The sequence below is a fragment of the Pristiophorus japonicus genome, chromosome 21 (assembly GCF_044704955.1).
Source record: "Pristiophorus japonicus isolate sPriJap1 chromosome 21, sPriJap1.hap1, whole genome shotgun sequence".
In the NCBI taxonomy this organism is placed as follows: Eukaryota; Metazoa; Chordata; class Chondrichthyes; family Pristiophoridae; genus Pristiophorus; species Pristiophorus japonicus.
Window position 1 is genome coordinate 40,697,410 of NC_091997.1, and position 22,463 is coordinate 40,719,872.

Here is a 22,463-nt window from a genome sequence, read left to right on the forward strand (position 1 = left end):
AGCACGAGTATGGCATCTTCAGAACAGATGCAGCGGGGAGAAACGGAAGAATGCAATAGACCTTACAGAAAGCGGTGCGATAGGTAGTCCAGGTAGCTGTGAGCTTATAGTGGTGGTTGGTCAATAGCCTATCCCCAGAAATGGAGACAGAGAAGTCAAGGAAGGGAAGAGCCAAAGATGGATCATGTGAAGGTGAGGGGGGTGGAAATTGGAAGCAAAGAGAATTAAATTTTCCAGGTCTGGGCGAGAGCAGGAATGGCACCGTTATCAATGTACCAGAAAATGATCAGCAAGGGGACCAGAGTAGGAGTGGAACAAAGAACATTTCACATGCCACAAAAAGGCAGGCATAGCACGGAACCACAGCAACTTTAATGTGGAGGAAGTTAGGAGTCAAAGGAAAAGTTGTTCAACGCGGGAACAAGTTCAGCCAGGTGGAGAAGGGTGGTGGATGAGGACTGGTTGGGCCTCTGTTCAAGAAGCAGAGCACCCTCAAGCTGTTCTGGTGGGGGATGGAGGTATAGACTGATTGGACGTCCAGTGAAAAAGGAGATGATGGTTGGAGCCAGGAAACTGTTTGGTAGAGGGGTGAATGTAGGTGGGAAAACACTGGACAAGGGGAGTAAGAGTTGCAATTGAAAGCACTAAGTTCCATGGAGCACTCCACCAAGTTTCCAGGCTGAACACCAGGCCACATCCTCCGGTCCACTCAACAGCCATCACCGCCCTCCCCCCAGCACCTTCCCGTGTAAGCGAAGGAGATGCAACATTTGACCGTTTACCTCCATCCTTCCCACCGTCTCAGGCCCCAAACACTCCTTCCAGGTGAAACAGCAATTTACTTGTACTACTTGCAATTTAGTATACGGTATTCGCTGCTCACAATGGGAATACCAAACGCAGTTTGGGTGACCGATTTGAGTTACACCTACGTTCAGTCCGTAAGAGCGACCCTGAGCTTCCGGTCGCTTGTCACTTTCATTTCCCCGCTCCACTCCCACTCTGACCTCCCTGTTTTCAGCCTCTTACACTTCCAACGAAGCTCAAGGAATAGCACCTCATCTTTCGATTAGGCACTTTACAGTCTTCTGGACTCGAATTCAACAATTTCAGACCATAACTTCTGCCCCTATTTTTTTTTTCCAGGTGGCAGCTGTCTGATTCTGCCACCCCCATTTTCAACATGTAACCACTCCTGCCTTCCACCCCATCACAGACTGTCCCTTTTGTCTCCCCCCACCTCTGAAGCCAGTTAGCATCGGTCACATCTTACTTTTCCAGTTCTAACGAAGGGTCACAGACGCAAAACATTAACTCTTTCTCCACAGATCCTGCCTGACCCGCTGAGTGTTTCCAGTATTGTGTGTTTTCTAAGGGGCCCAAACGTTCATTGTATAATTGCACTTGAAACTGATATTAACTATTAGCACAAATACTTCAACAGCCAAGCTGGTACAATAACCAATTTTTTTTTTTTATTAGTTTGCAAGTCTGTACAAGGAGATCAGTTTATTTTTTCGACTCTTCTTCCTTGGACAGAGTCTTAATGATCTCTTCCTTCTTGGCCTGCAGACGCTCTTCACGGCGCTTACGAGCTTCCTTGGTCCTGGTCCTGCGAGCTTCAGCTTGGTCACTGCAACACAATGAACTCTGGTCAGCACTCGCACTAGTTTGAGTTCCTCTTAAAAATTGATACCATATTAAACATTCAATGTTTCTAAAGAGCAAAGCATCTAACTAGTTTAGGTTTTGGCTAGAATAGCATATGATCACAGATCAACACCCACAGCAATGCAAGTGTGAAGAGAATCAATTCTTAATTCAACCTCTCTGGAAGGTTGAGATTCACAATCACAAAATACTTAAAAAAATACACTCAATAAAGTGCACACGCTCAAAACACTCCAGTTAGAAAATAGGTAGAGTTAGTTGCATCAGTCTCAAGAGCCGAACACAATTAAGGCCCCAAATTGAACTCTGGACTGCAATTCCAAAATGCCTCTTGCAGATGTTTGCAAAGTACTTACGCCAGAAGCTTCTTGCGAGCCTTATCTGCCTTCAGCTTGTGAATGTGCTCCATCAAGATACGTTTATTCTTGAACACATTACCCTTCACCTTCAGATACAGGCTGTGGTACCTACAGAGGTGCAACAGGGAAAAATATAGTTCACACAATTGCATGTTAGTAGCATCATAATTGAACTCTGTTGTTGAAGGATGGAGCAACTCAGTTTATTTCATAAGTGAGGAATGCTCATTATCTACAAGATGAATGCATCCTAAGAAATTAAGTACAAATTTCCAATCTTGGTAAGAACTAGTCATGCAGGATTTCTGGAAGCAGGTCTGAAATATTTAACACAAGGACTAAGAATTTGCATTTCTGAAACCTAAATTTAGAAATTTGACCCATCACTGCCACATTACCCATCATAGGCCTTACCCTGGATTTCTAATTATTCAAATCAAAGGGGAATTCGAGCCATTTCAATGTCACTTACCAGAATAAGTTTTGAGCATGGAAGTGTTCTGAAGTAAATAAATCTACAAATATAAGCCACAGACTACCAGCAAATCCAGAGACTGGGCTACGCAAATGCATTAACTGACATCTCCACTTGGCTGCCTATCAGAGCTGCCAAATACACGACCATTTGAGGCGTAGAAGCAGAGATTTACATGGGCACACCATACGTCGAAACGGAAGCTGCCCGGGCTGTACCAGTAGATAACTAATTTGAAATGCAAAAACCAAGCAGGCTAGCCTGGTAAATTTGTGGAAAGACAAACCATAATTCAGCACATCACTAATAAACTCATGTTAAGCAATCTCAAAAGGCTATACAGAGCAGAGATCTCTGTTGCGAATGGAAGTGACTTTGTATTCAAAACCAGGACAATTCTATCGCACAAGATTGCAGGTAAATGGTTGTTGGGTAATTTTGCTTAGAACGTCCTGGTGAGAACGATTCCAGTGGACTCAGTTAGCTGATGTCAGTCAGGGACACAGTGGGGGCACATTATTAATTGTCCCAGCACCCCAGATTAGGGAGGAATTAAAGACAGACTGCCCAACAACTGATAGAAACAAACGTGGGTATCAGGTCAAGACAGGAGACATAAGATTCTTATGAGTAACTACTTGAGCAAGGTAGAAGTCGGCAGGCAGACCAAACCCAACCACCACCTTTGGGAAAGGAATCGCTCTGCCAGGGATAATCATCAAGGAACCTTACATGTGGCGATCGATCTTCTTAGACTCCCTGTATCTGCGAAGCAGACGCCTCAGAATTCTCATTCTCCTCATCCAGGACAGTTTCTCAGGCATACGGGCATTGGCTGTACCCTTTCTCTTACCTAATCAGAGACACACGAAGAGCACATTTAACAGACTAAACTTCAATCGCAGAAACACAATGCAACCAAAGCCAACCTACACAATTAATACCAAATTGAACTGGTAAGAAGTGGCGATCAAATGTCCCGTGCCCGTCAGACCGCACCTCGAGTACTGCGTCCAGTGAGAAACAAGATGCAAACACTGGAGGGCAAAGAGCTAAAAGGCCAATACCTAGTATATAAGTTATGAGGAAACGCAAGAGATACCTGGGCTTCTCAGTCTGTAAAAGGCACCCATGGTGTTCTTAGAGACATACAAGATAGTTCAGGGTATGGAAGAGGTACGGTTGGAATACAATTTGCATCTCTAACCAGCGTACTAAGCTCAAATAAAGGAGACTATGAAGATATGAGGGCAGAGTTGGCTAAAGTGGACTGGGAAAATAGATTAAAGTGTAGGACGATTGATGAACAGTGGTGTGTATTTAAGGAGATATTTTTCACAACTCTCAAGAAAAATATATTCCAGTGAGGAGGAAAGGGTGTAAGAGAAAAGATAGCCATCTGTGGCTAAGTAAAGAAATAAAGGACGGTATCCAATTAATAACAAGGGCATACAATGTGGCCAAAACTAGTGGGAGGACAGAAGACTGGGAAGCTTTTAAAAGCCAGCAAAGAATGACTAAAAAAATGATTAAGAAGAAAGGGAAGATAGACTATGAAAGTAAACTAGCACAAAATATAAAAACAGATAGCAAGAGTTTCTATAGGTATATAAAAAAGAAAAAAAAAAAGTGGCTAAAGTAAATGTTGGTCCCTTAGAGAGGACGAGACCAGGGAATTAGTAATGGGGAACAAGGAGATGGTAGAAATTCTGAACAAATATTTTGTATCAGTCTTTACGGCAGAGGACACTAACAATATCCCAACAGTGGATAGTCAAAGGGATCTTGGGGGGGGGGGGGGGGGGGGGGGTGGTGAAAGGAACTTAACACAACTAAGGAGGTGGTACTCAGTAAGATAATGGGACTAAAGGCAGATAAATTCCCTGGACCTGATGGCTTGCATCCTAGGGTCTTGAGAAGAAGCGGCAAGGAAAGTGCATGTATTGGTTGTAATTTACCAAAATTCCCTGGATTCTGGAGAGGTCCCAGCAGATTGGAAAACTGCAAATGTAACATCCCTAGTTAAAAAAGGAAGCAGACAAAAAGCAGGAAACTATAGACCAGTTAACCTAACATTTGTGATTGGGAAAATGTAGGAGTCCATTATTAAAGAAGCAGTAGCAGGACATTTGGAAAAGCATAATTTGGTCAGGCAGAGTCAGCGTGGATTTATGAAGGGGAAGTCATTTTTAACCAATCTGCTGGAATTCTTTGAGGATGTAATGGTCAGGGTGGATAAAGGGGAACCAGTGGATGGGGTGTATTTGGACTTCCAGAAGGCATTTGACAAGGTGCCACTTAAAAGGTTACTGCACAAGATAAAAGTTCACGGGGTTGGGGCTAATATATTAGCATGGACAGAGGATTGGCTAACTAACAGAAAACAGAGAATGGTTCAATCTCGGGTTGGCAATCAGTAACTAGTGGGGTGCCGCAGGGATCAGTGCTGGGATCCCAACTAACTATACACAATCTATATTAATGACTTGGAAGAAGGAACCAAGTGTAACAGACAAAGTTTGCTGATGATAGAAAGATGGGAGGAAAAGCAATGTGTGAGGACAAAAAAAATCTGCAAAAGAACAGATAGGCTATGAGCAGGCAGAAATTTGGCAGATGGGAGTATAATGTTGGAAAATGTGAGGTCATGCACTGTGGCAGAAAAAAAAAATCAAAGAGCAAGTTATTATTTAAATGAAGATTGCAAAGTGCTGCAGTGCAGCAGGACCTGGGGGTACTTGTGCATGAAACACAAAAGGTTAGTACGCAGGTACAGCAAAGGGGATGGAGTATAAAAGCAGGAAAGTCTTGCTACAGTTATACAGGGTATTGGCGAGGCCACACTTGGAATACTGCGTGCAGTTTTGGTTTCTATATTTACGAAAGGATATACTTGCTTTGGAGGCAGTTCAGAGAAGGCTCACTAGGTTGATTCCGGAGACGAGGGGGTTGACTTATGAGGAAAGGTTGAGGTGGTTGGGCCTCTACTCATTGGAATTCAGAAGAATGAGGGATGATCTTATCGAAATGTATAAGATTATGAGGGAGCTTGACAAGGTGGATGTAGAGAGGATGTTTCCAATGATAGGGGAGACTAGAACTAGGGGACATAATCTTAGAATAAGGGGCCGCCCGTTTAAAACTGAAATGAGGAGGAATTTCTTCTGAGGGTTGTAAATCTGTGGAATTCACTGCCTCAGAGAACTGTGGAAGCTGGGACATTGAATAAATTTAAGACAGAGATAGACAGTTTCTTAAACAATAAGAGAATAAGGGGTTATGGGGAGCGGGCAGGGAAGTGGACCAGAGTCCATGATCGGATCAGCCATGATTGTATTAAATGGCAGGCTCGAGGGGCCGTATGGCCTATTCCTGTTCCTATTTCTTATTTGGCACTTCACAAGAACATAGTCAGACAAACTTGTGAATTTCTAACCACTAACCTTGCATCTCATGTCACAAAGGATAGATCGTGTAGCAGATCTATAAAATTGTGTTATTGAGCACCCCTGTGCTAAATTTCACCAACTAAAAGCATCTTTGCTGGACTCACTTCGACTTGGCAGGAGTGAAGACTCTGCCGTAACCCACTGAGTGCCCTCCCCAGACTACAACGTCTTCTGGACAAGAGCGCCTCAATAAAACTCCCAGAAAAAAGGGGATTGAAGGCACCCAGAGACTAAGGCAGTTTATCTTGCAGGTACTTGACGGGTACTATCTACTGCATTTCTAAACTCTCTTTGGTGGTAGTGGTAGGTCACCCAGAGAACAGGGAGAAGGGTTAAGTTCATTGCTAAAAGTAGTCACTGGTAATCTTTTATTTGGCAACTGAAAAATTAAGTATTTTTAAATTTCACTGCACTAGACTGTTTATAGTTATTACAATCCATTCTCCACACACCACCAGAATAAGACTTACACAAAACAGGAGCCACACAAGATGAGATTCTCATGACATTTGTATTCCCTACAGTAACGGGAAAAGCATTATTTACCGATGCCCATGTGCCGGCCCTTCCTGCGTGCAAGGGTGTTCTTCCTGCATCGAGCACGCGAGTGCACGGTCACGGGCTTGCGGATAATCAGACCATCTTTGACCAATTTTCTGATCTGCTGGCCTGCAGAGGGGAAGAAAGTTTGTTGGACACAATAACTCCTCATGCTCCCTCAATGTACCCGGTAAGTAAACAACGTTTTATACATCAAGGTCGACACCAGAACACAAGTGAAATCGCTTGCCTAGATCATACTCAATATCTAAATCTGGATGCTCTAAGTTGTAGGATTTCCAAGCTAAAGCTGCAGTTTCAACTCTCAATGGCAAAGAGTCTCATTATACCCAATTGCAATAAACTTAGTGTACACATTCAAGGCTCCAAATTAAATACAGCCCCCTTGCTATAGATGTTAACATGGCAAAAATCTTAGAACACGAAGGGTTAGAAAACATAGACGATCCTTAATATAGATGAGTGGTAAAACAAAAAAAACTTGTATTTAGCTAACTTCTTTCACATCCTTAGGATGGCCTGAAACACTTCGCAATGAACAAAGCAGTTTTTGAAGTGCAGTCATTGCTGTAATGTAGGTAAATCGAGCAGCCGATTTGCACACAGAAAGGCCCCACGAAGAACAATAAGATAAGCGACCAGACAATTTGTTTTAGTGATACAGGTCGAGAGATAAATGTTAGCCAAGACACCAAGAGAACTCCCCTGCTTTTGAATCGTGCAATGGAATCTATTGCATCCACTAGAGGGAGCAGACAAGGTCTAGACTTGTCTGAACGATCATGCCTCAGACAGTACAGCATTCACTCAGTACTGCACCGAGATTCACTCAGTACTACACGCAGGCTGCACAGAATAGCTTTAAAAAAAAGCCATCCAGGCCTACCCGATCTGACACACCTAATGGGATGAACCACAAAGATTACTGGCAGAAGCAAAGACATTCATTGAATTTATTTAAGGTGGATAGATTTTTGAATGATGAGTCAAGGATTATGGGGAACGGGCAGGGAAGTGGAGCTGAGGCAAAGATCAGATCAGCCATGATCTTATTGAATGACAGAGCAGGCTCAAGGGGCCAAATAGCCTACTCCTGCTCCTATTTCTTGTGTTCTTATTGAGGAAAACAGCTGCAGACTTATCATCTTGGTTAGAATAAAACTCTTACTTACGAGAATTGGCATTGGCAATCTCATTGGTTTCATTGGGATCCAACCAAACCTTCTTTTTGCCACAGCGCAAAACGCTGGAGGCAAGTCTCTTCTGAAGCCTGAGCATACTGTATTCAAAAAGCACAACACTGATTGATTAGCTTTCTAAATACTTGACATTGATAGACACATTGTTTCTCGTTGCCCGGGTACATAACTGAATTCTGACAGTTGTAGGCTGAGCTACTGGCATAAAACAACAATTCAATCAATCAACAACCATCAAAGCACAGACCACTGACCTGCCCAAAGGCTAGCTGAATTGTACCAATGCAGAATATGCCGCTGGCCTTTCTCTCCCAATTCCCCTCTAGTTACACATTAGATACAATAAATTAACAGTTTTACCAGAGAAGCAAAGTGTTCATACATTACGTGTACTTTGAAACTGAGAAATCAGATAGTGAAGATATCAAGATCCAAGAGTTCTTAATATACAAAAATAGGGAAACTGGGATCCATCCAATCAGGAAATGTGCAGGAATTTGGAGGGCAAGGGAACAGCAGCGACAAGTACACAGAGCAAAGCTCTGGAAGAAAAAACTATTACTTGATCAGTGCCATTGGTTTACAGCAACTGAATAATCAAACCTCATTTATGTATTTTTATTAGTGATTTGAGAATCACATTCCATCCAATTTTCCATTAAAGTAAACAACAAAACCAATAATGTACATTGTAAGTCAGTTTCAAAAGATGGAAATTTTAATCTATAGCAGTAGGAATCAGAGATGGGATGCAGTACAGTAACTAGTACCCAGGGTTGAATTCACCCCCCCAGTAATGAGACGAAAGGCTCAAACAGCTGGAAGCATTGCAAGTGGAATGAACTTGGGCAGGTTTAAAGTGTTATTTTCCAGTCGACACTTGCTCACTGTAGAATTCCCCATAATTCATTACTGCATGAACAAGCTGGAGTACAAATAATAAAAATTCTATACTGTGGTGTAGGGATAGGGTGTGCATGGTTGAGAGCTTTGCACTGCATCGAACTAGCACTGACGGTAATCACTGCAGTACAAATATACTTTTAATTTCTTGGCTGCTACCCATAAAGAAATGCAACAATGTTGCACCAGTCCCAACCACTGCCACACTGGACAGATTTAAACTGGGTTTGTATAAAGACTCCCTCGTCAAATCAGTAAGCTGTTACTTGACGTGTTATCAAAAAATACCATTTGAAGCGTCATTCCGCCAGAGGTCACCCTGTAGAAACTAGGACACTTAACTGCCAGCTACCAAAACCTAAAACAAAATTAAACTGGAGATACTATTCAGTTTGTAAAGACACACTTTGCAGGAAAACGACAAAACAAATGAAATAACCGAACAGAAAACCTCTAATGTTACTGCAACTTCTTGTCAATATGAACATCTTTAAGCTTTACAAATGCAATCTGCCTAGTTTCCAGAGAGGAATGAACCATTTGTCACGTGTGACACCAACTCCATTTTAAAAGTGATAGGATAAGTTTATAAGGCCTTTATTGCAAGGGAGTTGGAATGCAAGAGTAAGGAAGTCCTGCTGCAATTGTAAGGGGCTTTGGTGAGACCACTCCTGGAGCACTGTGCACAGTTCTGGTTTCTGTACCCAAGGAAGGATATACTCATCTTAGAGAGGGTGCAATGCAGGTTCACTAGATTGATTCCTGGGATGTCCATTGAGAATGGAATAGAATGGGCCTAGACTCAAGGAATGAGGGGTGATCTCATTGAAACAAAATTCTTCAAGGGCTTGACAGGGTAGATGCTGAGGCGCTGTTTTTCCTGGCTGAAGAGTCTAGAACTAGGGGTCGTCTCAGGACAAGGGGTCAGCCATTTAGGACTGAGATGAGGGGTCAGCCATTTAGGACTGAGATGAGATAGAATTTCTTCACTCAGGGGGTCTTGAATGCCCCAAAGCTGTGGATGCTCAGTTGATATATATTCAAGACGGAGATCAGTAGATGTTTGGGCACGAAGGGATATGGGGATTGGGTGGGAAAGTAGGGTTGAGGTAAAAGTTCAACCATGATCTTACTGAATGGCAGAGCAGTCTTGAGCAGCCGTTTGGTCCACTCCTGCTCCTATTTCTTATGTTCTAATGACCAGTGATGTTGGTTGAGGGATAAATATTGGCCAGGACATCAGGGAGAACTCCCCTGGTTTTCTTTAAAATAGTGCCATGGGATCTGGGCATCAAGCAGTAAAGTGGAGTTGAGGGAGATCAGCCATTGAAAACCAGAGCAGGCTAGAGGGGTAGTATGGCCGACTCTCATCTGTTATGTTCTTATACAGGTACACCGTCTGAAATCCAGAATCCTCGGGACGGAGTCCGTGCCTGATTTGGGGTTTTTCTGGATTTGAGACAAGAAAATCAACACAGGTTGTACTTCCCTTATCCAGAACCCTTGGGACCTGGCCTGTTCTGGATAAGGGAATGTCAACCTGTAGTCTGAAATCCAGAATCCTAGGGATTGAATCCATGCAGGATTTTGGACCTCACCGCTCGCCAAAATGTCTGGTTTTCAGCGTTTCAATTCAGGACGTTGTACCTGTAACCTGAAATACGAGTTCCTTTGTTTTATGCATAGAGCCCTAGAGCAAGGAAGTTATACTCGACCATTATAGATCACTCATTAGCCCTCAGCTGGAATACTGTGGCCAATTCTGGGCACCACACTTTAGGAAGGTGCCAATGTTTTGGAGACGCAACAGAGGAGATGAAGTAGAATGATACCAGGATTGCAGGATTTCAGTTATATGGAGAGAGTGGAGAAGCTGGGATTATTCTTCCAAGAGCAGCAAAGGTGATGGGGAGATTTAACAGAAGTATTCAAAATCACAAAGAGTTAAGAGAAACTGGCAGAAGGCTTGGTAACCAGGGGACACAAATTTAAGGTATTCCTCACAGACATAATTGACAATCACGGGGAGATGATAACTTTCTACGTTTAAAAAAATAAATAATGATCTGAATGCACTGCCTGAAAGGGTGATGGAAGCAGATTCAATAGCAACTTTCAAAAAGGATTGGGATATTGAAAAATCTGCAGGGCTATGGGGAAAAGGGAGCAATTGGATAACTCAATGAATCAGCACGGGCACGATGGGCGGAATATAAAACCCAGTGTGTCCCACCCCTTCCCTCCAACTGGAACAGGAGCGGAGCGAACGGTTGCTGAGCCCAGCCCCAGAGTGTCTCCTTCCAGGCCCGGGAAGAGGGAGGCCGCGGAGTCCAGTTTATAGCCGAACCCAGCTCGGGTTTAGAGCCGAAGGGGGAGGGGAGCAGCGTCGGCCGCATGTTAGGCCCGGGTTGCCTGGATCACTAGGCCGCGAGCTCGGATCGCATTCCCGAGGCCTCGGCTTCGCACTCCCCGTCCCACGAGGCAAGGTGCGCGGCCGCCGAAAACTTGTTTTCCCCGAGCGTCCCTCTCTCCCCGGGCTGCCCGCCCTCTGGGCTCTCCGCTCCCCGCTTCGCCCGCTCACCTCATGGCGGCTCCGTGTCGCTGGCCGAAAAAGACCGAGCATGCGCAGAGCCCACCGCTCATACATCCCCCGGGAGAAACCAAGCGCTACGGAGATGGGTGGACAGACACCGCGATCACCTCGATCACAGCCCGCCAGCAGCCCTTACCTGCACGGAAATTTCACAATAACAAGAAATTAGAATCTAGCTACCTTTTTATATGTTTACTTTTATTCCACTTCTCGAATAGCGGCTTAAATTCCCAAAACTAACTTTCTGCACCCCCATAGAGCGAAATGCTACATTCTATCCACGTTTGACGTGATGCCGTCACGCCGCGCTGGTCCAAGCAGGAACCAAATGAGCTTCATGTTGTTGCAATTCTCATCAAAGGTGAATGAGGATGGCTGATGTGTTGAGTGTTCCAGCATTTTCAGTTCATATTTTAGATTTCCAGCATCCGCAGTATTTTGCCCTAGCTACAATACAGAAATGGCAAAATGCATCTATATATAAAAATATATATGGGGGAAGATATTTGGAGAGGACAAGAGGTGTCATCAAACAAAAGCGCCCAAATCATAAAAAAAAGCAAAGGAAACTTAACAAGTTTAATAATATTAACAACTTGTATTTATATCGTGCCTTTAACATAGTAAAATATTCCAAGGCATGTCATCATCATCATGGGCAGTCCCTCAGGATCGAGGATGATTTGCTTCCACACTAAAAATGAGTACTTAGGTGACTGATGAACTCATTTTAAATGGTGGAAGATGCCTGTGTGTGTATTCTTTTAACACCAGCCACCACACGGGCTTGACAGAGCAAGGTCTTGGTTCTGTGGCAAGGGGATCCAAATCGACTGGAGACCAGGCTCCGCCACACGTGCCAATGCATACACACAAATTCAAATATACTCCTACTCTCCTTCCACAGCACCTCTCTCTACGTGGAATTCATAGTGCACAATGTGAGTCTTCAAGGCATGTCTCAGGAGCATTATAAAACAAAATTTGACACCGAGCCACATAAGGAGATATTAGGACAGAATAGGTATTGAGGAGCGCCTTAAAGGAGGGTTGTGGGGTTGGAGGAGGTTACTGAGATATGGAAGGGCAAGGTCATGGAGGAATTTGAAAACAAGAATAAAAATTGAGCTGCTTAACCGGGAGCCAATGTAGGTCAGCGAGCACAGGGGTGATGGGTGAAATGGACTTTGTGCGAGTTAGGACACGGGCAGCTGAGTTAAGTTATATACTGCAGATGATGGAAATCTGAAATATAAACAGATAATGCTGGAAACACTCAGCAGGTCAGGTAGCATCTGTGGAGAGAGTGAGGCAGAGTTAACATTTCAGATTGATGAACTTTTGTCAACACAGGTAGTGGAAATTAAATAAAAATTTTACAACCCAAGTTCACTATGTACTCCAGACCCCATGGTGCCCAATGGTTGCAGACCGGTTGCATAGACTATTTCCCCCAGAACAAGGAGGCATAACTTTAAATTTAGAGCTAGGCCATTTAGGGGTGATGTCAGGAAGCACTTCTTCACAAAGGGTAGTAGAAATCTCCACCCAAAAAGCTGTTGAGGCTGGGGGTCAAAATTTCAAAACTGAGATTGATAGATTTTTGTTAGACAAGGGTAATAAAGGTTATGGAATCAAGGTGGGTAGATGGAGTTAAGATAAAGATCAGCCATGATCTAATTAAATGGTGGAACAGGCTCAAGAGGGAGGACATTTTTTTTAATTACAATGTAAATATTTGTTTCAATTATATAAATCTTACCACATACATTAGAAAGTACAAGAATAAGTAGTGTGAGCAATTGGAGTGTTAGCCAACCCTAGAGGTACAGAGAAGAAAATTGGTGGAGTCTATTAATAAACTAATTGACTGGCTACATGTTAACATAGCTGATTAACATAGACTGAGGGAAATAGCTGAAAAAATAAATGTCTTCTTCACCTCTAATCAAAAGATGCAGAGGTCACACTGGGGATAGTTTACAACAGAGCTCATTTTGAAAATGCAGTTACATGTTTTAAACTGCTCATACCATTTCCATTTGCAAACATACCAACTTTTAAGACAACAAATTAAAAAAAAGCCAAGCTCAAGATTCAGGACCGCTTGATGACTGGGTGGGTAAATGCATCAGTTCACCTGGCACAGAGCCATACAGAGCAGAAAGGGTTGTTCCGGGGTCTGATCTCAGTGCAGCAATGCAGAGGTGCAACAAAGAGCCTGAGTATGAGTAATAATCAGCAAAGGTTCTCACTTTGAACACTAAACAGTGACATGCCCCACTGTAAGGTGTTATCATTAGGCGAGGACTGGATCAGAATATACTCAGCTGTGGTGACTTTCACCATTAAGAATCTTGCCACTGCTCACTCTCCACACAGGATCAATAACCCACTTGTGTGAGATACTGAAAATCCATAGAAATAGACCCCAGCAAGAATCCCTGCTGACAGAAGAGGAAAGGAGAAATAGAAATTGAGACACAAAAACCCCACTGGAAAAGTGATCCGACCGTGGCTAACAAGAGAAGTTAAAGATAGTATTAGATCAAAGGAAGAGGCTTATAATGTTGCCAAAAATGAGCAGTAAGCCTGAGGATTGGGAGGATTTTAGAATTCAGCAAAGGAGGATCAAGAAATTGATAAAGAAAGGGAAAGTAGAATATGAGAGAGCGAGAGACATAAAAACAGACTGCAAAAGCTTCTATAGGTAAATAAAAAGGAAAAGATTAATGAAAGTAAATGTGGGTCCCCTGCAGGCTGAGACAGAAGAAATTATAATGCGGAATAAGAAATTGGGAGAGAAATTAAACAAATACTTTGTGTCTGTCTTCACAGAAGAAGACACAAAAAACCTCCCAGAAATCGTGTAGTACTAAGGGTCTAGCGAGAATGAGGAACTGAAAAAAATTTGTATTAGTTAAAAAATGGTAATGGGACTGAAAGCCGATAAATCCCCTGGACCTGATGGCCTACATCCTAGGGTATTGAAAGAGGTGCCGATAGAGATAGTGGATGATGCATTGGTTGTCATCTTCCAAAATTCTAGAACTGTTTCCGCAGATTGAAAGGTAGCAAATGTAACCCCACTATTTAAGAAAGGGAGAGAGAAAATGGAGAACTACAGACCAGTTAGCCTGACATCAGTAGTAAGGAAAATACTAGAATCTATTATTAAGGATGTGGTAACAGGGTACTTAGAAAATAATAATAGGATTGGGCAGAGTCAACACAGATTTATGAAAGGGAAATCATGTTTGACAAATCTGTTAAAGTTTTTTGAGGTTGTAGAATAGATAAGGGGGGACCACTGGATGTGATGTATTTGGATTTTCAGAAGGCATTCGATAAGGTTCCACACAAGAGGTTATTAAACAAAATTAGAGCTCTTGGGATTGGGGTAATATACTAGCATGGATTGAGGATTGGTTAATGGACAGTAAACAGAGAGTAGGAACCAAGGAATCATTTGTGGGTTGGCAGGCTGTAACTAGTCGGATGCCGCAAGGATCGGTGCTTGGGCCCCAGCTATTCACAATCTATATCAATGATGTGGATGGGGGGGACCAAATGTAATATATCCAAGTTTGTTGATGATACATAGAAACATAGAAACATAGAAAATAGGTGCAGGAGTAGGCCATTCAGCCCTTCTAGCCTGCACCGCCATTCAATGAGTTCATGGCTGAACATGCAACTTCAGTACCCTATTCCTGTTTTCTAGCCATACCCTTTGATCCCCCGAGTAGTAAGGACTTCATCTAGCTCCCTTTTGAATATATTTAGTGAATTGGCCTCAACTACTTTCTGTGGTAGAGAATTCCACAGGTTCACCACTCTCTGGGTGAAGAAGTTTTTCCTCATCTCGGTCCTAAATGGCTTACCCCTTATCCTTAGACTGTGACCCCTGGTTCTGGACTTCCCCAACATTGGGAACATTCTTCCTGCATCTAACCTGTCTAAACCCGTCAGAATTTTAAACGTTTCTATGAGGTCCCCTCTCATTCTTCTGAACTCCAGTGAATACAAGCCCAGTTGATCCAGTCTTTCTTGATAGGTCAGTCCCACCATCCCGGGAATCAGTCTGGTGAATCTTCGCTGCACTCCCTCAATAGCAAGAATGTCCTTCCTCAAGTTAGGAGACCAAAACTGTACACAATACTCCAGGTGTGGCCTCACCAAGGCCCTGTACAACTGTAGCAACACCTCCCTGCCCCTGTACTCAAATCCCCTCGCTATGAAGGCCAACATGCCATTTGCTTTCTTAACCGCCTGCTGTACCTGCATGCCAACCTTCAATGACTGATGTACCATGACACCCAGGTCTCGTTGCACCTCCCCTTTTCCTAATCTGTCACCATTCAGATAATAGTCTGTCTCTCTGTTTTTACCACCAAAGTGGATAACCTCACATTTATCCACATTTTACTTCATCTGCCATGCATTTGCCCACTCACCTAACCTATCCAAGTCACTCTGCAGCCTCATAGCATCCTCCTCGCAGCTCACACTGCCACCCAACTTAGTGTCATCCGCAAATTTGGAGATACTACATTTAATCCTCTCGTCTAAATCATTAATGTACAATGTAAACAGCTGGGACCCCTTGCACTGGGGCCCCTTGCACAGAACCTTGCGGTACCCCACTAGTCACTGCCTGCCATTCTGAAAACTCCGCATTTACTCCCACTCTTTGCTTCCTGTCTGACAACCAGTTCTCAATCCACTTCAGCACACTATCCCCAATCCCATGTGCTTTAACTTTGCACATTAATCTCTTGTGTGGGACCTTGTCGAAAGCCTTCTGAAAGTCCAAATATACCACATCAACTGGTTCTCCTTTGTCCACTTTACTGGAAACATCCTCAAAAAATTCCAGAAGATTTGTCAAGCATGATTTCCCTTTCACAAATCCATGCTGACTTGGACCTATCATGTCACCATTTTCCAAATGCGCTGCTATGACATCCTTAATAATTGATTCCATCATTTTACCCACTACTGAGGTCAGGCTGACCGGTCTATAATTCCCTGTTTTCTCTCTCCCTCCTTTTTTAAAAAGTGGGGTTACATTGGCTACCCTCCACTCCATAGGAACTGATCCAGAGTCAATGGAATGTTGGAAAATGACTGTCAATGCATCCGCTATTTCCAAGGCCACCTCCTTAAGTACTCTGGGATGCAGTCCATCAGGCCCTGGGGATTTATCGGCCTTCAATCCCATCAATTTCCCCAACACAATTTCCCGACTAATAAAGATTTCCCTCAGTTCCTCCTTCTTACTAGACTCTCTGACCCCTTTTATATCCGGAAGGTTGTTTGTGTCCTCCTTAGTGAATACCGAACCAAAGTACGTGTTCAATTGGTCTGCCATTTCTTTGTTCCCCGTTATAACTTCCCCTGATTCTGATTGCAGGGGACCTACGTTTGTCTTTACTAACCTTTTTCTCTTTACGTACCTATAGAACCTTTTGCAATCCGCCTTAATGTTCCCTGCAAGCTTCTTCTCGTACTCCATTTTCCCTGCCCTAATCAAACCCTTTGTCCTCCTCTGCTGAGTTCTAAATTTCTCCCAGTCCCCGGGTTCACTGCTATTTCTGGCCAATTTGTATGCCACTTCCTTGGCTTTAATACTATCCCTGATTTCCCTTGATAGCCACGGTTGAGCCACCTTCCCTTTTTTATTTTTACGCCAGACAGGAATGTACAATTGTTGTCGTTCATCCATGCGGTCTCTAAATGTCTGCCATTGCCCATCCACAGTCAACCCCTCAAGTATCATTCGCCAATCTATCCTAGCCAATTCACGCCTCATACCTTCAAAGTTACCCTTCTTTAAGTTCTGGACCATGGTCTCTGAATTAACTGTTTCATTCTCCATCCTAATGCAGAATTCCACCATATTATGGTCACTCTTCCCCAAGGGGCCTCGCACAATGAGCTTGCTAATTAATCCTCTCTCATTACACAACACCCAGTCTAAGATGGCCTCCCCCCTAGTTGGTTCCTCGACATATTGGTCTTGAAAACCATCCCTTATGCACTCCAGGAAATCCTCCTCCACCGTATTCCTTCCAGTTTGGCTAGCCCAATCTATGTGCATATTAAAGTCACCCATTATAACTGCTGCACCTTTATTTTATGCATCCCTAATTTCCTGTTTGATGCCCTCCCCAACATCACTACTACTGTTTGGAGGTCTGTACACAACTCCCACTAACTTTTTTGCCATTTGGTGTTCTGCAGCTCTACCCATATAGATTCCACATCATCCAAGCTAATGTCTTTCCTAACTATTGCATTAATCTCCTCTTTAACCAGCAATGCTACCCCACCTCCTTTTCCTTTTATTCTATCCTTCCTGAATGTTGAATACCCCTGGATGTTGAATTCCCAGCCCTGATCATCCTGGAGCCACGTCTCCGTAATCCCAATCACATCATATTTGTTAACATCTATTTGCACAGTTAATTCATCCACCTTATTGCGGATACTCCTTGCATTAAGACACAAAGCCTTCAGGCTTGTTTTTTTAACACCCTTTGTCCTTTTAGAATTTTGCTGTACAGTGGCCCTTTTTGTTCTTTGCCTTGGGTTTCTTTGCCCTCCACTTTTCCTCATCTCCTTTCTGTCTTTTGCTTTTGCCTCCTTTTTGTCTCCCTCTGTCTCCCTGCATTGGTTCCCATCCCCCTGCCATATTAGTTTAACTCCTCCCCAACAACACTAGCAAACACCCCCCCTAGGACATTGGTTCCGGTCCTGCCCAGGTGCAGACTGTCCGGTTTGTACTGGTCCCACCTCCCCCAGAACCGGTTCCAATGCCCCAGGAATTTGAATCCCTCCCTGCTGCACCACTGCTCAAGCCACGTATTCATCTGCGCTATCCTGCGATTCCTACTCTGACTAGCACGTGGCACTGGTAGCAATCCCGAGATTACTACTTTTGAGGTCCTACTTTGTAATTTAGCTCCTAGCTCCTTAAATTCGTTTCGTAGGACCTCATCCCTTTTTTTACCTATGTCGTTGGTACCAATGTGCACCACGACAACTGGCTGTTCTTCCTCCCTTTTCAGAATGTCCTGGACCCACTCCGAGACATCCTTGACCCTTGCACCAGGGAGGCAACATACCATCCTGGAGTCTCGGTTGCGGCCGCAGAACAAAGCTAGGTGGGAATGTAAGTAGTGAGGAGGATGCAAAGAGACTTCAAGGGGATATAGACAGGCTAAGTGAGTGGGCAAGAACATAGAAATTGGAATATAATATGGAGAAATGTGAAGATATCTGGTTTGGTGGGAAAAATAGAAAAGCAGAGTATTTTTTAAACGGTGAGAGATTGGGAAACGTTGGTGTTCAGAGGGACCTGGGTGTCCTTGTACATGAATCACTGAAAGTTAACATGCAGGTACAGCAAGCAATTAAGAAAAAAAATTGTATGTTGGCCTTTATTACAGGAGGATTTGAGTATAAGAGTAAAGACGTCTTACCGTACCTGGAGTACTGTGTACAGTTGGTCTCTTTACCTAAGGAAGGATATACTTGCCTTAGAGTGCAACAAAGGTTCACAGACTAATTCATGGGATTGGGGGAGGGGTGTTGTCCGATGAGGAGAGATTGAGCAGACTAAGCCTATATTCTCTAGAGTTTAGAAGAATGAGAGATGATCTTTACAGGGCTTCTTGGCAGGGTAGATGCAGGGAGGATGTTTCCTCTGGCTGGGGAGACTAGAACCAGGGGTCACAGTCTTAGAATAAGGGGTTAGCCATTTAGGACTGAGATGAGGAGAAACGTCTTCACTCAGAGGCTGGTAAATCTTTGGAATTCTCTACCCCAGAGGGCTATGGAGGCTCAGTCTTTGAGTATATTCAAGACAGAGATCGATAGATTTTTGGTAATTAAAGAAATCAAGGGAAATGGGAATAGTGCAGGAAAATGGAGTTGAGGTAGAAGATCAGCCATGATCTCATTGAATGGCAGAGCAGACTCGAGGGGCCGAATGGCTTAATCCTGCTCCTATTTCTTATGTTTTTATGAAACAATTAATAGAAATTGATCACATTAAAAGCAATCTGGACAAACTAGGTGGTTAGGCTAAGGAATGCCATTATGGTGTGCACTAACATAGAATTACATAGAATTTTACAGCACAGAGACAGGCTATTCGGCCCAACTGGTCTATGCCGGTGTTTATGCTCCACATGAGCCTCCTTGCACCCTATTTCATGTCACCCCATCAACATATCTTTCTATTTCTTTCTCCCTCATGTATTTATTTAGCTGCCTCTTAAATGCATCTGTGCGATACGCCTCAATACTCCATGTGGTAGTGAGTTCCAAATTCTCACCACTCTCTGGGTAAAGAAGTCCCTCCTGAATTCCTTATTGGATTTATTAGTGACTTTCTTATATTCATAGCCCCTAGCTTTGGCCTCCCCCACATGTGGAAACATTTTCTCTACTTCTACCCTATTAAACCCTTCATCATTTTGAAGGCCTCTATCAGGTCACCTCTCAGTCTTCTCTTTTAAAGAGAAAAGTGACCCCGCCTGTTGCTGTCTTTCCTGATAGTTGTACCCTCTCAGTTCTGATAGCATCCTTGCAAATCTTGTTTTCAGTTTCTCCAGCACTTCTATATCCTTTTTAAACATACCAGTGACATCTAGTGCCAAAGCATCCCCAGTGCAGCACCTTTATTTGTTATTATATCGATAGTGGCCTGGATTTGGTGGTAAGAATAACTGTGAGGCTATCGGCGCTCCCCGTTATTATGGAGTAAATCAGACAGCAAATTCTGGAGTTTGCACATGCGCAGATAAACGTGGAAATCAGGAAGTTGCTATCCGAGTTGCCCTGCTCCTCCAAAGGCTTCGCTACATCAGTTTCTCACTGAGAGACTCGGCATTGAAACTCATGAAGGGCGTGAAGTTGTGATATTTACCCATTAGATACCCACTAAATACACCAGAAAAAGTTAACACTTGTCCATTCAAGTGTACGTGACTTTTTAACGGCGTGATAAATCTTAATTACTGCCCAACAACCTCTCTGGCACTGAAAATTTACTTTAAAAGTGTAGAGTCTCATTCCATCAGATTTTAATTATTGTTGGAGATTTTGAAAAATGTAGCATTTAAAATTTTTTTAACTTGTTCTTTCTGACTCTTTTACCTCTCTTTCCAAACTTTCTTTTCCTCTCTTTATTTTGCTTTCTGTACAAGATTTGACATTGAATTCAATATTCGAACTGACACTTCCTGGTTCAGATATTGCGGGGCCGAAATTCCCCTCCGCCCCAAACATGGCGCACTTACCGACTTCCCAATCCATGGGGCGGAGATTAGAACAATATTGAGGTCTTTATTTTTTTTTGGTGTCAGTGCAGTGTTCCGGACGGCTGCAGAGGAAGTGCCCTAGCAGCGGGTCGGCCGCTGGTCTGACTCATCACCATTGCGCTGACGCGTCACAACACCCCTCCGCTTCAGTTAAAGGGGAAGGCCGCTGCGAACTCTGCAGCCACGTTAGTGACACCTACTGGGCCACCAGGGAGGATTTCGGCCGGGCCGGTACCCATGATGGGGTGCTGGGGCTGCCTGTTTGGCGGCCTAGCCGAACCCGTGGCCGCCATTGTCTAGCCAACTTTAGAGTCGGCCAACAATTAAAATAAAATGGCGGCCCCTTTAAGGGCGGACACGCCGGCCAGGCACACACAGCTTCCCGCCAGGGGACACCGAGCTGTCAGGGGACACCGTGCGGTGGCAGATCCGCTCCAGTGGGGCAATGTCTCACGCGGGGCGAAAAGGAGGGTCACCGCCGGTCGGAATGGGGTTGGCGCGTGCCCGACGGGGTGGCTACACGAATGGCGCTGTGACTACCACCGCTAGAAAATAAGTTGAGGGCAATTTATAAAACGTCAGTGATTCTAGGCCATGATTCGGCGGTGACTCCTTACCGACCCATGGCCGGTCATGGCTCTGAGAGAAAGGGACAATTTCCGCCCCTGCGTGTTTCAGATTCTTCAATCTGATTGGTTGAGGAGGCACACCATTGTTTTCCCTGTTTACACAGATCCCAGATCCCCTGTGGAGATCTGACTCTCTAATTGCCACAAGTCGCAGAGCAAAAGTCCAAGTGTAATGAAAGGCGAGAGCCGTTAGTCCGCAGCTGACCGCAAAATCCGGTCACCTTGCATCATCACCCCCGGCAACCAAATTTTAATTTGATTTTATGTTTTAAAGTTTAATTTGTTTTAATTGCCGGGGTTTTTAGTGTCCCCCTCCCCTTTTATAGGGGGCACTTGTAAAATATGGAATTTTAATGCCCTAAAAAAAAACACAAAAAAAACCCTACAAAAATACAAAAAAAAACAAAAAAAAAGAGGGCCTTGGGAATTGTTTGGAGTGTCCCCCAGATCGGGGGGCACGATTTAATGTTTATTTGTTTACTCCAAAAGAGTTGTGTCTACATTTGATCCTCTGTCCACAGATAGATTTGAATGAAGAAGGCCTACAGCCCATTTGGTATCATCCTTCCAGAATGCTGCATTACCATTCGCTGAACCTCAGTTATCCAAAGATCAGCGGCTCTATTTATGCATTCCTCAAAACTGAGGTGTCTGATGCTCATAAACCCTCACCTCTCTGACCGAGAGGATGGAGAGCTACAGACTGAGCTGCCACTCATTCCACCCATCATTCAGACACGTAGATGGCCGACACAGTCCTGCACATGCTCAATAGCACACGGTTTTTTAATGTAAAGATATCAGAACAGTGACATTATAAAGATTATAGCAGCCTTGAAAACTTTTCCCAATCTTGGATACAAGTAGGTGCTTTTTATTTTGTGTTCATTTTACAAGTTATATTATACCAATAGCGTCTCTTTAAAATCTCTAACCTCTAGTGAACCCAGAGTATTCAGACGTTGTCCAGACATGAGGACTATATGGTACTAAAATGTAATTGGATCAATTCCTATTTAATTTACTATCACTCTCTTGAGCATGTTGGCTTTCAGTGTCAATGCTGGCTTAGTGTAGATCCCAAACTACATTCCTTGTTCTTTACTGGAAGAAACGCATGAACAAAATCCATGTTCTTTTATGTATGAGGACACACAGCTTGGGATTTCTGTGTGCAGTGGAGCTGATGAAATACTGATAGAACTGGACCAGGAGAAAGATTCTCATGAATTCCTTGAAGCTTTCTATAATTAAAACGTTTAAATGTCCTTGTTTCTCAATTTGTTTAATTA

At 43.6% G+C, this 22,463-nt stretch overlaps 1 protein-coding gene across 1 annotated transcript; it reads right to left on the minus strand.

Moving 5' to 3' along the window:
- Window positions 1-1,453: 1,453 nt before the first annotated feature.
- Window positions 1,454-11,257, minus strand: rpl19 (ribosomal protein L19). Its single transcript, XM_070864681.1, has 6 exons — window positions 11,199-11,257; window positions 7,688-7,794; window positions 6,501-6,623; window positions 3,238-3,358; window positions 2,028-2,138; window positions 1,454-1,633 (listed from the first exon to the last, which is right to left on the minus strand). The coding sequence occupies exons 1-6, from the start codon at window positions 11,201-11,203 to the stop codon at window positions 1,510-1,512; spliced, it is 591 nt and encodes a 196-aa protein (XP_070720782.1). The 5' UTR covers window positions 11,204-11,257; the 3' UTR covers window positions 1,454-1,509.
- Window positions 11,258-22,463: the final 11,206 nt, after the last annotated feature.

Bases quoted from the DNA above. Each gene is read 5' to 3' on its own strand.
- rpl19 (XM_070864681.1), bottom strand. The intron at 6,624-7,687 runs GTAAGTAAGAGT...TCCCCTCTGCAG, and splicing joins GATTGCCAATGCCAATTCTC to GCCAGCAGATCAGAAAATTG. The intron at 2,139-3,237 runs GTAAGGTTCCTT...GCACCTCTGTAG, and splicing joins AAGAAGATCGATCGCCACAT to GTACCACAGCCTGTATCTGA.